At 34.8% G+C, this 16,037-nt stretch overlaps 2 protein-coding genes across 3 annotated transcripts in view; one reads left to right on the top strand and one right to left on the bottom strand.

Annotated features, from left to right (window-relative positions):
• Positions 1 to 1,427: 1,427 nt before the first annotated feature.
• Positions 1,428 to 16,037, top strand: part of LOC136801508 (uncharacterized) — a 59,888-nt gene continuing 45,278 nt past the window's right edge. The window contains exon 1 of one of the 2 annotated variants that reach the window (XM_067058146.1): positions 1,428 to 1,657. The gene's annotated coding sequence lies outside the window, so the exon portion shown is untranslated. Of the gene's footprint in view, positions 1,658 to 15,661; positions 15,747 to 16,037 lie in introns of those variants that run through there. The other variant, XM_067058145.1, reaches the window with a different exon arrangement.
• Positions 13,173 to 13,922, bottom strand: LOC136801564 (suppressor of cytokine signaling 2-like). The gene has a single exon (XM_067058200.1). The coding sequence runs from the start codon at positions 13,920 to 13,922 to the stop codon at positions 13,173 to 13,175; it is 750 nt and encodes a 249-aa protein (XP_066914301.1).

Genomic DNA, 16,037 nt, shown 5'->3' with positions numbered 1-16,037 from the left:
GCTAGGGTTGTATTAGGGGTAATGCTTGGTTTTTGCCGGGATTTTTACGGACCAGACCTCCTACTAATAAAAAGATTTAGCAAAAATTGACCCTTAGAAAGACAATGTCGGTCTTAGAAAAAGGTCTTTGACATTTTGTGGTTTTTATACTCCTTACAGATACTCTGAAAAGTCTACTCGCATATTTAGGTTCGGCACCTATTTTCACATACTAGAATGCCTATACACCCTTCCCCCTTACAGAAGCCCCAAGCAGTTTGCTTGATGCTGTGACAGGGTCTTCTTTCTAGCGTGATCACGTGATTTAGAATCTTTATTTCGTGATTGCATGATAAGAGGTCAAAGCGTGATTGCGATTTGAAAAATTATTGAGCCCTAATGTGTGATTTGGACTTTTCTCAAAGAAATGTGTGATTAAGCAAGTTTTCTTGCTGATTTGCGTGATCTGATTGAAGAATAAAAATCACGGGGAGTCTCGTTACATACGCGTCTCGTTTTCATACGGTCGCTTCTAGGTCGAATACTTTCATATTTTTCTCTTGCTGTGAATTTTCCTTACTTTTTTATCGACAAAGCAGTTCCAAGAAATGAACAGTAGTGATACGTTTTAAAATAAATTATGCTACTCGTCACTTATAATATTTCTCTTTGACTATCATTTTGAATTGACTTTTGATATCAAAATTACTGTATTAGTGTTACTGCCAAAAAGTTGCAGAGTTTTTATAATACAATTTTTTTGTGGATGAAGCTATAGTAGAAACCATCTTGCCGTGCGCTTTTCTCATAGTGAGATACAATGCAGAGGCTTACTGCCGAGTGAGCATGATCCTCTTTTTTAGGATCTGAAAATATCAAAAATTCACTCTTATAAGGTTGCAACTTTTGCTTATTCTTTAACAATTTTTTAGAGTGGATATTAGGGTCAAAATTATATTTAACAGGGTACCATTTTGGATAAAAAATTAATTCCTGACTCAGTCTTTCTTTTCTAGCTCTAGCGTATGCCCAGAATTTATCGTTACAACCATATATTGTTTATATGAAAAATCTCTGTATAGATGACCATAAAAATGTGATTTATAGTAAAACTTCATATACTAAGTATGACGTAAAGACAAGGTTAAAACCCTCGTTGAAACAGTAAGGAATTTTACTCAGTTAGGATATGATAAACGAGGCAACTGCCAATGCCGCTCAAATGCTTGCATAAGAGATGAGTATAGTTTTTTTTGTTAGGAATAAAATTTCCGAGATTTTTTCTCAGTTGGAAAATCTCTTCACTTTCTAGTAGGGAGAGAGAAGTGACATGATAATCGACAAAATTTCACTAAAATTAGAATATGGTGGCCGCCATCTTATTTTTTCTACCGCGTGGGATTGTGGTTAAAATATTCGTACAAAAGCAATTAGAAATGGTAGACCATGTTTCAAAATAAGGTGCAAGGGCTTCTTTCTTGTTGTCGTTTTTGTTAAACAATATTCTAAATTATGAATTTTGTAAAACTATGATGTGCAGAAAAGAGAATTTCAATTATCGTTGCTGCACTTGACTGGTATTTTGTATTTTTTGCTTTTTGTTTTTGAAAAGTTCAAAGAAACGCATTTGCTGGAAAGACAAGGATAGATCAATTTTTGACATTATGAATAATCAAAGGTAATCTACAATCCTGTCTAAGTGCCCCCTGAGGAAACTTTGACACTAAGGGGACAGAAATGTCCATTCGAAATTTTTGTGGGGAATCTTAAAGATCTAAGGATTTGGGTATACACCCCCTTCTCAAAGATCTAAGGATTTTTTCAGCCAGTGGGATAAAAAGAACGGGCTGAAACTCGATGGAGATTGACATTCCCAATTTTTTTTAATGTCTGGGGATTTCAATTCTTTTGTTTTCAATTCAGAAAATTTAGTAGGGATGGAAAAAAAGCATAATATTTGCAGTGAGGATTGATTTATTTGATTATTTTCAGTGGGGACAAAAATTGGAGAATAATTTTCCACTGGAGACGATAATTTGGACAATTTTTCTAGGGTAGGAAGGGGTCCCAGTGGGTCTTTGAGGAGAAGGGGTTGTAGGTATTGATATCCAGGAGAATATTTATTAGATGTAAGTACCAGAAAGACACTTTTTCACGGACCCGGTGCTCCTCCCCCCGATTCGAAAAATAAGCCAAACAGAAAGTTATACTCCTCATTGCACATGTACTATTTTTCCATTCCCAATTAATATTTTCTGATTTGAAAACAATGGATTTCAAATACCAAGCTATCAAAAACATGGGAATATCGATTCACATCGAGCTAGCTTCAAGCTTCAGTGTTTTTATTATTTTTATCTCCGCAGGAAAAATCTTACAAGGTCTGTGAGAAAGGGATGTAAAGACATGAACAGGTGCTCATACAGTATTAATGAAAGCTCATGTATTGGATGCCACCATGAACATATAAACGACTGGACATCCATCTCCTTTGTCTTTTTGTAGAAAAGGCTGCTAGCTTCGTTGCCGCCTCGTTAAAAGCATAAAATGAAACAATAGATTTTGATGGTATACCACTTGGGAATACCTTGCTAACAACGTCAAAACTTCGACAAAAGTCTCTGTTGTTCTACTCTTCTCAAGTCGTTTATCTATATCATAACAAAGATAACAGAGGCAAAATCTTTGTTAGCTTGTCAAAACTCCGACTAATATTTCTAACTTTTGACTTAAAAGTGTCTAGTAATTTTAGAGAGTGTCACATTCTAATTTCGATTTTCTTATGAAACAGGCTCTCAACTTTGGCAAGCTATTTTTTTCAAGTCACAAAAAAAATTATTTGAGTGACAAAAGAGATTCAAAAGTATACACGCAGTTGAAGCTCCGCATTTTAGAGTTGACAATGTTGATAAAATATATTGCAAACTTGTGAAAAAATTCGAAAATAATTTTTTTGGACATTAGGAGTAATGTTCAAGCTCTATCAATGCTTTTACCTAAATAATTCAAAGAAATAAAATTATGACGGAATATTGTCGGATTTTTCATACCAATTTTGAAATACAGGCGGCAACGAAGCTCGCTTCAAAGAGACAATAAAAGATAGACGTCTAGTCGTTTATATGTTCATGTTTTGATAGAGTGCGCTACAAGGGTTTTCTCTTAGCTGGATACCCTGTAAAGCTGTGTCTGGAGAATGCTGAATCACAAGTCTGACAATAAAAGTTTGATGTGTCATTATAGCTTTGACTTGCACCCATTTTGATTTGTTTTGCACATTGTGTCGACATCTTAGGCTCATTTTCAGGTGGGTTCAGCAAAGTTAGATATGCAACCAAACTACACTTTAAGAGTGAGAAACGTTCGGTAAAATACACTGTAAGGGTACTTTTTCACTCCTCAAGAGATTCACTGTGTAGGTGTCCGATTTTGAAAGCTGATTTTTTGGCAGCACATGCCGTCGTTTAGAAATCGAGTACCACACAAGCATTAGACATCTTCATTTATTCCCAATGGTAAAGAGATTCTCACCACATCAATGCGATAGGGTAATGTTTGGAAGTTTATTAAATTAAACTTTTGTACTAATATATGATTTGCTTGCCATTTTTCGAAAGTTTTTATCCTAACATATTATACAAGTGTTATACACACCGTTGAAAAGATAACTTGGAGCAACTATACACCCCTGCCTCACAGCGCTGGTGGGACTTTTTTTCTCAGTGGGGATAAAAATTCCTATTGAAATCCCAATGGGGATAGAAATTCTATTGTTCAAAGGTTAAAAAATCCAGTGGGGATGGTTTTGGATTGCAAATTTTAAACATTTAATTTCGAGTGGGGATGAAATATAAGTCAATTTCCCAGGGTATTTTCCTACCGGGGACAAAATTTTTGCTCGTTTCCAGTGGGGCTGGGGTCCCAGCGGGTCTGTGATATAGGGGTGTAACTATAATTTTGAGAAAAATGTTTCATATTTTTCGAAAATGAATACGATGAAAAATAACAAATAAAGAATTTTTCTTCATTTGTGCTACAAGATTTGTTTTACTACTTGGAATCTTTGAAGCCTATGGAAGATTACTTTCCCAAAATATTTATTGATATCGTAAATTACAACCTCGAAGATAGTAGCTCTCCTACTCTATTTCACTGGGCTGAGATAAAAAATTCATCCCTGTTTCAGTAGTCCACCAGAATTGTTGAGGAAAAATAAATTTCACCGGGTTTTAATCTGAGATTTGGCTTAATTTTCATCGGCGTGTCTTGCTTCCGTGCGTTATCCACCAGGTCACTGTTGCAGGGGTGTAAAAATGGTCAGAGAGAAAGTTCATTCACAAGTAGTTTCTCAAATCAATATTGCTTCAGGTAAAAGTTTCGTAGTTTCATACCATATTGATTGTTTTTGCTATGAAGGGGAATTCTTAGAATTCGACAGATGGTCTTCTCAAAAAAGCTTCGTACAATTTTTGTCTAGTTGAAACCGAGCCTTCCATCTCCTTAAATATTACTCCATTTAATTTATGCGCATTTAAAAACTCTGAAAGCCTGACTGAGGTATATCTTATGTCAGTTTCTTAGAACTTAGCTGATGCTGAAAGTAGGAAAAATAAAAACACTCCATAGTGAAGGCAATTAAGTAATAATTTCTTCGTTAATTGCCAGCTACAACTTCAACGTTCTTTCAACGTCCATATAATGCGTGATTGGAACGTTACCGTCATTTCAGGGACGTAGTTTAAATGTTTGGTGTGAGCTTGGTTTCCTTCTGTAAAAATTCCTTTGATTTATTTTTCTCTTAAATGTCCTATTTTCACATATCATCTGCAAAACATATCTATCTACATGCAAATACGAAACAAAAAGAAAGTACCTCGTTGACATGATTATGTTCGTTATCCCAGACAAGAAGCAGTTAATATTTAGTACTTTCAAAATATAATTCTTGGAAATTTTATGACAGATGAAAATGAATAAGGATCATGGCTATAAACAAACACCGAGTTTAAAATTAATGTTTTTTTGGGTCAACCTACTTACTCATAAAATGAGTTCAGCCTGCCCGGGGGGAGGGGTACTTAGGGAGAATTGAGTACAAGAACGTGCCAATGATGAGGGTTCCTTTTTAGGCTCTGAAGATGTCTTAAAGGTTACCAATCTTTATTAGCATATTCATCCTACTTTTAACATTCATAAAAAACTTCGTGTTAAAGCCTCATTGGAAATTCTATCTTTATATAGCCTATATCGTTTCGAAAAGAAATACCTTGAATTTTCCCTATACTCTTATCCCCAGTGGGAAAGGGAGTAAATTATAAAAAATCCCCACTATTATTTTAGCCGTGAGCAATGATATTTAACAAAAAACTAATAGGGGATCTGTCATTCACGTTGGTAATTATTGTTCCTTTATCTCTACAATGGCTAAAACTTCATTGAAACAAGGGTGTAACAAGTTCATTTGGATATAATATACGTTGGATGGAAGTCATCCATGAATTATACCTCAATGGCTAAAATGTCACTGAAACAGGGGTGTAACAAGTTTATTTGGCTAATTATGTACTCTTCGAGCCACTGCTAAAGTATCCTCAGAAAAAATGTCCATTACTCATTGTGATCAAATGATTCTCTAGAGCTTTAATTTTAAACGGGCTTTTAGCATAAGAAAAGTCAAATATTTCACATCAAAGCCTGGTACAAATACGTATCTTTATAAGAACATCTAAAACTTTTAAAGCCTTCAGATGTTCTTAATTTTTTGAGTTTTAACATGAAGGTTTTAAGCTTAAAAGTTTTCTTAACATGTTCTTATTTTCACCGTTTTGTGAGTATTTTTATGCAACTTCCTTAGATGATTTAGGGTCCGCAAAGCCATAAAATGTTCTTAACTTGTTCTCAATATTTCTGCCATCGATGCCTTATGTACTTAAGGGCTCTGATCATAGTCAAAAGATCAGTTATGAGATTGAAGATAAATCTTGTGTTTTGAGTTCATTCACACTTTTAACAAAGCAAAGCATTGAACTATCTAAATGTTTTCGGAAAATTACTCTAAATTGACGCTTTTTGTACGAGAAATTGGGATGAAAATTGGTGAAAATCTACTATTTTTAAGATTTTGAGACAAAGAAGCTTTTACAAAAAATTTCCGAAAATCTATCGTTAGTTTGCGGCTAAAGATACACCATCTAGTGCAAAAATTCGCCGAAAATAAGGTCCTCAAAGTTAAAATAGTTGTCTTCGCAATTGCTTTCATTTTCTTCTTCTTCAAATTTTTTTCAATTAAATATTTGAATTTTCAGCTTCAGGAATAGTTGGCCTAACAGAAAATGTATAACATGCTATAGTTTTGTTGTTACATCAGTCAGAAAAACACATTTTATACACGACAATTATGAAAAACTCACTTTAGTCAGAGCCCTTAAATAGTTTGTTCTTATAAAAAACGTGTACGTTCAAAGGTCAAACTTATTGTACGCACGGTATCTATTGTGTTGACGTTCAGAAGCTATTCTAAGCGCTTACTAATTCTGAAACTTTGTCATAGATAACGTATATGGATTTATCCCAATTTCGCCTTTTTGCTCTTTGAGGAAGTCGTAAAAATTATTCCCTTGGTAATACGCCTACATGTGATTTATCTTGTTAAGCTTTAACTTAAGTTGCCAGGGGTTTCTAAGACTCCATTTGCCAGTAACTTTCTCAGGCACTTTATTTTTTAAGTTTCCCTGTTGTTTAAAGCTGTTAATAATCTTCATGAAATCATAGAGTTTTGAAAACAGCTTTGTTAATCTCAAATTAGGAAAACATTTTTTTAATTAATTCTTAGAAGGATGAGAAGTGATGTTTTTGTTGAATCTTAATATCAGATGAAAAAAAAGCTAATAAATGACGTTAATATTCGTCCTGAATGATTCTTAAACTATTTTAGCTCTAAAAAAATACGTGATGAATTTTATCGGTCATTCGTTTCAAAGAGACCTTCAATGTCAACTTTTACAGTAAAGCATTTTGATCTAACACCATAAGAAAGTGCCACCAAGGCGAATTCTGTAATCATATGTATAAAGTTTTTCACAAAAGCATGACCTGTGTGTGACTCGAATGACAAAACATTTATTGCGACGAATTGTTATTGTTGTTTAAAGTGATATCTAAAGAAAACTCTCTACAGTAATCAATTCCCTTCTCACAGACCCGGTAGGATTTTTTCAGCCAATTGGGATAAAAATATTGGACTGAAACTCGATGGGGGATTGATATTCCCATATTTTTTATGGCTGAGGATTTAAATTCAATTTTTCCAGTTGGAATGGGTCCCAGTGGGTCTGAGAAGGGGTGTATCAATTGACACTCACAAATTTATAAAGACATTTTGTAGGGGATGCTAAAAGGGTTTGGTTTGGAGAACAGCTCATTAAATGACCTAGTTAAAAACATTTCTGTGTCACAGAGCTTCCAGTGGAAATGTGGGCAAAATTCGATCCCAAGTTAGAAAACTGCCCTAAAATTTTACCCTTTCTCCATGATAAGCTACACTGAAACTCTTTTCATCTTTTGGATAGGCACAAAGATGCTCAAAATTTCCATGAACTAATACTGAAAACAACAGAGTTTGAGATCCCTATATGGAAAGCAAGCCATTAAAACATAGAGTTTTGTGATTTTATTCACTTGTTGAAAAGTTATAACCGGATCAGTTCATTCAGTTTAGAGTTTGAGAAATCATTAAGTTTTCTCAAGCAAGAAAAATTGAAGCCTTAAGCTTTTACCGCTTTTAAGATGACGGATTAAATCTAACACTTCCTTTGTTTTTACACGGCAAAACTTTCAAAATCTGGCGATAAATTTCATTTCAATTTGACGTTTGTGTGAAAACCAACATTTAAGATGGGAATTACTAGCTTCATTTTCCATTCGAGAACTTCAATACTTCAACGGCACTTCATACTCAAAGGTTTCGAGTAGATTGAGCCACCCACAATAGTTCAAAAGGGTCTTGATTTTCATTACTTCATAAAAATAATTTGATGCTTAATCAACAAAAAGTTTGCGGAACATCTTGTTATTGTGTTTGCACAAATGTCGAAACTTCTTGCTTAATCACTGGGTAAATAATCATGTGATTTTCTAGAAATTCCCTTTATGAAATACGATAAGCTTTTTGCACATATTTCCACTATGATCATAAAACATCTGTAAGCCTGTATAGAATTTCTAATACAAATATGGTATCTCCTTCCTAGGTTTAATAGCGCGCAAGTTTGTATCAGCGTTATTTGACGGCTGTTTCAAGCTCATAATTATCGAGTTCTAGCCGGATTCTTGACCGAGAAATGTAGAACAAACTCATTGTTTTGATTTTGGTCCATTGTTTTAAGAACCATTAATAGCCCCCGGGGGAAGCAAATTTATACTTTGTGAACTTAATTTTCTTGTGTGTATGCCGTTTGCTGTGACCAAAATTAAACCCCTTAATTACACAGAGCTATGTCAAATAAATCAATTGTTTCTTTATCAAGGCCGAACTGTTGTGTAATATATCGATTATAATGAAGTTTCTTGCATTGAGATATGCAGAAATTCATCAGATATGCAAAGACTTGTGAACCTTATCTTTAAAATAAAGAGAAATAAAAAGACATTCGGTTTTTACGTTTCCTGAAAATGTCATTGCAGTTATGGTTATGAGTGACGTTTGATTTTGGTGCAGTGGCTTCGCTTTAGTGGATCACAGCACTCAAAAGCTCATAGAATATTGATGCCAGCTCTGAAGAAGAACTATGAAAATGTTCTAACCAATCTGGGCAGAACCTCATACGATGCCATATGGGCTTTAGAAAGAATGCGTGTTATGCGCAATTAGGATCTGCTCGGGGAGATTAATATTGGAAAGATTCTCTGAATGTTATCTTTAAACAAAAAATTTGATTTTATATTTCCTTGAAATTCCATTGGCATTCTCCGTTCTCACTAATTATCTACTTTCCCATAAAACCTTACAAAAGCGCCATTATGCGATTAATCAGCAAAGAAGACCATAAATAGCTTAACAAATTGATGGCTCCTTATTGATATAATGCTATTATCTTCTTCAGCAATGCTTGCACACCTTACTTTTCCTTGGAGCAAATAGAGCCTCATTGAGGTATATTGGCAAAGATCTTTTATCAGTCACGTTTCAGCAAATTTGATAGGTTTAAATTGTTGTTTCAGCTTAGATAGCATATCCTAAAGATTGAATAATTACATTGAAGTCCAAAGTTGTGACACATAGAATTTTATCATTTAGCAAACATTTGGCTCAACATCTTTCTATCGTTTCCATTCATGTAAAAAAACACGAAGTGATTTAAGAAGATTCTTAGAAAAACCAATTATGTATAAACAATGTCAAAATCTTTCGATCACGTTTTCTTCGCATGTCGACGATATATGTAGTTCTAAAGTCAAGCTGCAGCAAATTCTATCTAAATAGTTTTAACAGTGAAGTCGGAGTAAAACTTCTGTAACAATCTCTTAAATAGGTGAAGGTAGTAAGATACTGGATACAAACAAAGAAATCTAAAGAAGAGCTTCGTAGGCAGGGGGAGGGCTCAATTTGGAAATTCAGGGTCTCCAAAGTTTATTGGTCTGTGTAAATACAGTTTTGCTAAAAGAAATTGGGCACATTTGCGTAAATTCGAGCAAGAATATAAACCCAATTGTGAATACTTTCGGAACTATCGAATGTTTGAAAGTCTTGCCACAAAAAATTAGTTTTCTTTCACTTTTTACACGTATTACATCTTATGTTAAACTTATACCAACTACTTCTTACTCACTACAATTAATAGAGCCTGAAAACTAAACCGAATGGCTGTAACTACACTAGGTCAATCATTACCTGAAACCCCTAGGTCTGTATGCAAATCATAAACTTATCTTTACAAACATATCCGATGCAATATAGCCGGAAGATCAATGCTATGATTTGTTTTTTTATATATTGATGGCGAAATGAATAGCATGGTTTGGACTGTATTCGATTTTAAAGTGAAAACTAATGCGTAGTGGTATAGTGGAGGTCATCATCCTTGACTCCCACCTGGGAGGACCGAAATCAATACCTGCTGTGTCTCTACGATGAATATACCTTCGCCCGGGTCAACCCATACCATGTGAGGGGAATTCGGTACCATTACTCTGATACAAGAGTGTGGGTAGATTAGACAGACATTGTGACGTGTCGTGGCGCTCATAAGGTTCGGCCTCGCGTGAGCATCGCTCTCCCAGTGTCGTTCAAGTGTCATGGTATACGCCATGGCTTTGTAGCTCGCGTCTGTAAAGTCGCAGTGTCTGTCAGCGCCGTGATTCCTACTCCTTCGTGGGTAGGACCCATCCCGAATGCATTCGGCCCGGGGGGGGGTACTACCCTTGTCAACCGACGGGGGTGCTCCGCTGAGGTTCGAAAAATGGACCCTACGTGGGACTCGAAATTTGCGAAAAAAGTGACCCTGAATGGGACTGAAATTCCCAGATTTTCTAAAATTTTCTACTTTTTCCCTAAATTTTCCAAAAATAGGCACCCTACGAGGGACTGATTTTTCTATTTTGGTGTTTTTGCGACCCTACCTGGGACTCGTGGAGGTCAAAAAAGGTACCCTGACCAGCGGAGCATCCCCGTAACCCATCTTGCCCTAGTACCCCCCCCCCCCCCCCCCCCCGGGCATTCGGAGGGCTCATATCTATCTATCTAAAAAGATTCTTACTCACAGTCACACCACTGTCTCGGTGAAAAGTTTTTATGCAAGTTTGGAAATTGTGCGAAATTTTCCAATTGTATCCAATTGATTTTGATTCAAAGGGTGATTTAGAAAAAATTGAGTTCAATTACAACTTTAACTTTTTGTTATTACTGAAAGTCAGCGCGAAAATGAATTCTAGCGCTAAAAGGCTACACTTTTTTTATTTTAAGAACAATCATATAAAAGCGAGGCTCAAAATCGGCAAAAATGAGAACAATTTAAGAGCAATGCTGAACCTGCAATTACTCTATTTCAAGCAATTTAAGGGTCAAGTATTGAAAGCATTGGGTATAACTACAATTACACCCTATAAATAAAACAGGATAAGAACAATTTGAGGCTCAAAGTGCCAAAAAGAATAAGAGCAGCAGAGCTTCAGCAAGATTTTACTGGTTCTTATAAAAAGTTGTATCACACGCTGAATTCCAAAGAAAGCCTAGCATGTGATGTTCACAGTAGCTAAAGGGCACTCCCAGATGACATGAAAAATGTCTCCTCTGCCATATCATAAACAATTATGGTCTTAAAGAAAGTGCTCAAAATTCCTGGAACTTAGTCTGGAAGTGATGCTAGAGAGTTTGCCACGATAGTTTCATCTAACATTTACCAAATTAGATAAACGTTCAAAAAACGCTAGCTAGGAAAAGAGAAGCAGATATGTCAAGGCTCTTAATCACTTAACAAAAGTTTTATTACATAAGAGGAAAGTCAAACAATGGATGGATGAGTAGGTTAGATAATATTTCCTCCCTTCATATACTTCTCAGAAGAGATATGAGTAGGACTTCACATCTCTTTTTTTTCTAAAAAAGTTTTCTAAAAAAGTATCAAACAAAGTGTTCTTAGAAAATGGTTAGGGGTGATTTAAAACAGTACAAGTAGTACGTGACAAACATAACGATAAGTATATGACTGTATACACCACCCCTCTGTGCATGACCGAAAATGTTGATCGCGATATAGAATCTGTAAAGATCTAGCCCTGATTTTCTTTAGCTAATCTAGCATTTTTTTTTTAATTTCAATAATGTTCTTAATCTTATAATTGGTCAAGAAAAAGTAAAAAGATGATTAACATCATGTTTCTTAGATAAAAAAATCAAATTTGGCTTGACCGCAACACAATACTTGATGAACAATTTAAAACAAGAAAATTTTGCGGTCTTCCATGACTTCTATCAAATGATTGTATCAATACCATAGTAGTAGGAAAGTGTAAAGTCCCAACCTTTCTTTAAAGTTATGGTAGTATACCATAACATAATCAAACATCATTAAAATAAAATTAAGGCTTTTTCCGTCGAAATAAAAAACGAGGATAATTCGTCATTCTTGCTAGTGTAGGTTTAAAAAAGTGTACATGTTGACAAAATAGCTCTCAAGTTTCGATATAAGTGTTTTTGAATCATTCATTTTATAATTTCATAGAAAATGACACGTACTTACGTCTATGAGGCATTTCTTACACAAAAATTTCGCTACAGGAATAGACATTTTTTATAAGAAAGAAACTATATAAGAACATAAGGCTTTGATTGCCAAAATGTTAAGAGCATTTTAAGGCTTTGTGGACTCAAAAACACCCTATTTCTTAGCAAAATGGTCAAAAATATTCACAAAATGGTCATCATATAAGAACATGTCAAGAACATTTTTAGGCTTAAAACTCAAAAAGTTAAGAACATCCGAAAAATGTTTTGGATATTCTTATAAAAAAAGGTTTAGATTGATAAAGAAAATAAATCACAAAATGGCATAATGATTCATTTGTAGGCTGAATACCCTTTTTTGATTCTTTAGATTTTTCCCTTATTGGTTATGTATAAATGACGGGAAAAAAAAAACTTTAAAAAATATAATATATCATCATACACATGCTAAAAAAAATAATCCACACTTTAGTACATTAATATTTTTAACGACAAAAATATATGTTTTTGTCCAATAACTTAAAAAGTTTAAATACAAGTGAATACTCCACCAAATTTATTTACAAAATAATTTGGATTTGTACAAAACTTCTTATATTATAATTAATTAATGAAATATATAGAGGGCATATTTTCTGTTTGTGTTTCTGCGCAGAGACAGCTGCAGAAATACAACGTAGTCTTAGTATACATAAAAATAATAAAAATCTCTTAAGTTAATCTTATAAATTATAAATTTTTACACATTTTATAAATATATTTGAACAGTACCAAAATTCATAACATAAAATTCAACATAGTTAGCAACTAAAGCCTAAGCCCTTACAGAATATTTTTCTTAATATTGATTAGAGGTTATTTTAATGCATTTTAAAGTCTTTCACATAAATAAAATATTGATTTCCCGCAAATTTCATTTTCCGCTTATTTCACTCTTGAAATGCTCATAAAATTTGATATTAAATATAAGATTTCAGACTTTATATGGATAATTTTTGACATAATCTTTGAGTATCCTTGGTAAAACATTTGTATCAACTGTCTCGTCATTTACACAAACACGACACATATGCTTCAATGAAGAAACAGTATGTTTAATTGGTGTCAAAAGAAAAATCTTTTTAACTGATTTATTAGTTTCTTTACATTTCTTTACGTACAGTTCAATGAGTTTGATAACAGAATCAGCTTTCAGTACGGAATCTTCTTTAGGAGTTTCTTGCTTTCCCTTTGAATTCATAAAAAGTGTTGGACTGTGTGGTGACATACGTTGATCTTCTTGTACAGGCAAAGACGATTTCTTTGCTGACATTGAGAAATAAAATAAACCAAAGCTATATTGAATTCTCGTGTTCTTCACCTCATTCTTTTGATTTTTAAAAGTTAACGTGAAATAATTATCAACAGATTTACTTTCCCTAATAAGAAAGTGACCTGGTCCTTTATCAATCAGTAGGTTTGTAGCTTGCTCCTTTGACATTCCCTTATAATAGAAGTTTGACTGGTGTAACTCGTTTAACACATGCTGAAATTGATCTTTTTGGTATCCAATGAAGCGATCAATATTATATTCTTCACTTTCAATCTTTGTTTCTTCCTCGTACTTTATGGGATATGCTCCCGAATAGTGTAAAATCAGAGCCATACAATTGCTGCATTTCTGTTGTATTTGTCCTACAGCACTTGTCATTAGAATACTGTTGTAGATTGAAGCTGTCTCCATTATTATTATAGCCACCACCAATAATTTATGCAAGAACAAGTAGCCTTTTTACTGCGGCTATGTTCTCGTCAATCAACCTTTTGAATATGAACAGCTATCACTTTCTACCTTTTTATTACTGAAAAACAAGAGCAAAGGAAGGAAACGTTATAACCTTTGGTATATTAGATTTCCTAGAAACCTACCCAGTGTGTGGTGTTGCCAATGTCCAAAACAAACCCGAAAAAAAAAAAAACGCTTTCTTTTTCTACGATCTCAAGTTCTTGGAATTCTCATGGTTAGGCTCTTAGTACACGACAAAGCAAAAAAATATAAACAAAAAAGTCGTGAAAAGATGGTAGCCAAAGTAGCGAGCATCAAATGTTTGGATTTTTGCGGCTTGGCAGCCAATTCTGTTCAGCATCACAAACTAGCCGTATTGTATAAGGGTTGCGAAGCGATCCAGACTCCACCTCAATTCGCAAGTTGCTAGCAAAATAAGAGACTCTCTAAAAATCCCTCTTCTAATAAAGCCGCTACAGGGTCGTAAGAGCCTTAATGCCCCAAACACACCACATAATCCACGGCGGTACAACACCCGGGCAGCGGGCCCGCGCACCCGGGGGGGGGGTACTTAGGCAAAATGGGTGCCGGGTATGTGCGAGCCATAAGGGTACCTTTTCTCATTCCTCAAAAGTCTCTCAAAGGGGTACAAATTCAAAAGTTGGTCTCTGAAAGGGTCCCAAAATCACAAAAATCAAAAATTTCTCTCTCAAAGGGTCACGATTTCCAAGAATTTTGACTAAAATTTGGTGAAAATCAAACCAAAATTTGGAAAAAAAGGACCAAAATTTAGGAAAAAGTCTCCCAAAGGGTCCCAAAATCACCAAATTTTTTTCTCTCAAAGGGTCGATTTTCGATTTTCGGCTCGGACATACCCGTCACCTCGCAAACCTAGTACCCCCCCCCCGGGCCCACGCATCGATCTTTTGTTTTCCTTCTAGTTATTCTAGTGTAAATGTGCCTTAATAAAATCGAACGATATTCGTCGATCGAACATTTTTATTCGAATCACGAATCGTCTGTCGAAATCATCACAAAACATAAAAATAAAGCAAAAACAAAAATGTACAAAGATGGCTTGTTGGTTCTTCGGCAGTTTTGATTTATCTCGGATTTATTTCTTGACAAATTCGACAAATTTGACTACCTCCGTACTTCTTTATTATAGAATATCCACTTGGTTTTGCAAGGTAAGTTTCGTTCACTAAAAGAGCACTCCTCCCGCCCGCGCGACTTGCAAAAACTCTCATTGATTGACCTTATTTGATACTTGATACTTGCTGTTAAAAGTCAAGGGATGATGAAGATCCTTTTTGTCACCGTTCAAACTTTTTTTTTTCCATTTAATAGCAAAATAAACATTAAAAACCGAAGAACCACTGCTTAGATTGCTTAGATGCGTGCCGCCCGCGCGGCAATATTTTGATCAACTTCAGATTCTAAGTCCGTGTTTCGGCTTCCGGTAATTTTGTTGCTGTTCACTGCTAGGGTACACCATTTTAAAAAGGCATTTTTCGCAGTCCTAGCTACCAAACCGAGAAAATTTGCGTGGCTTCAAGCCAAACCATTCAAGGTCATTTTGATAAAATCATCGGTTGGAAGATGTGATTTATATAGCAAATTTTATGGCAAATTTTCGCTTGGGATAGAAGTTAAAGGTACGTGCACAATATAGCAAAACTGCTTCGCTCATAAATTCGCTTCGCAATTATTTGTACCTTTTAGCAGTATTCACTTATCAGTGAAACAAAGAAACACATACACAAAACGTCAATCTTTCAGGTAAAGCCTTTCGATATTGGTTATTGATGCTTAAACTATTAGTTTTGTGTTATTATGCCAGTTATGTCTAAGCTTATGTGCCCTGATTTTGGGACTTCTATTAATGATTAACAGTGCACCTGACCCTGCCTGACCTTGTGTACCTTGTGTATCAAAACTGGGGTTTTGATATTTGCTTGAAAGGGAAAGAATGTGTGACATCATAATTACTGCTTCTAATTCGGGTGTTCTTAAAAGTTTTGTGTATGTCTGTACTCCGTGTCTTCTTAGCTTTCTTCAATTCATTCTCTT

This window comes from Clytia hemisphaerica, unplaced genomic scaffold, assembly GCF_902728285.1.
Source record: "Clytia hemisphaerica strain Z4C2 unplaced genomic scaffold, Clytia hemisphaerica genome assembly, whole genome shotgun sequence".
Taxonomy (NCBI): Eukaryota; Metazoa; Cnidaria; class Hydrozoa; order Leptothecata; family Clytiidae; genus Clytia; species Clytia hemisphaerica.
This window is presented reverse-complemented; position numbering and strand designations above follow the sequence as displayed.

What these genes read in the sequence shown, in the direction of transcription:
- LOC136801564 (XM_067058200.1), bottom strand. Translation starts at nt 13,922, where the DNA reads ATGGAGACAGCTTCAATCTACAACAGTATTCTAATGACAAGTGCTGTA.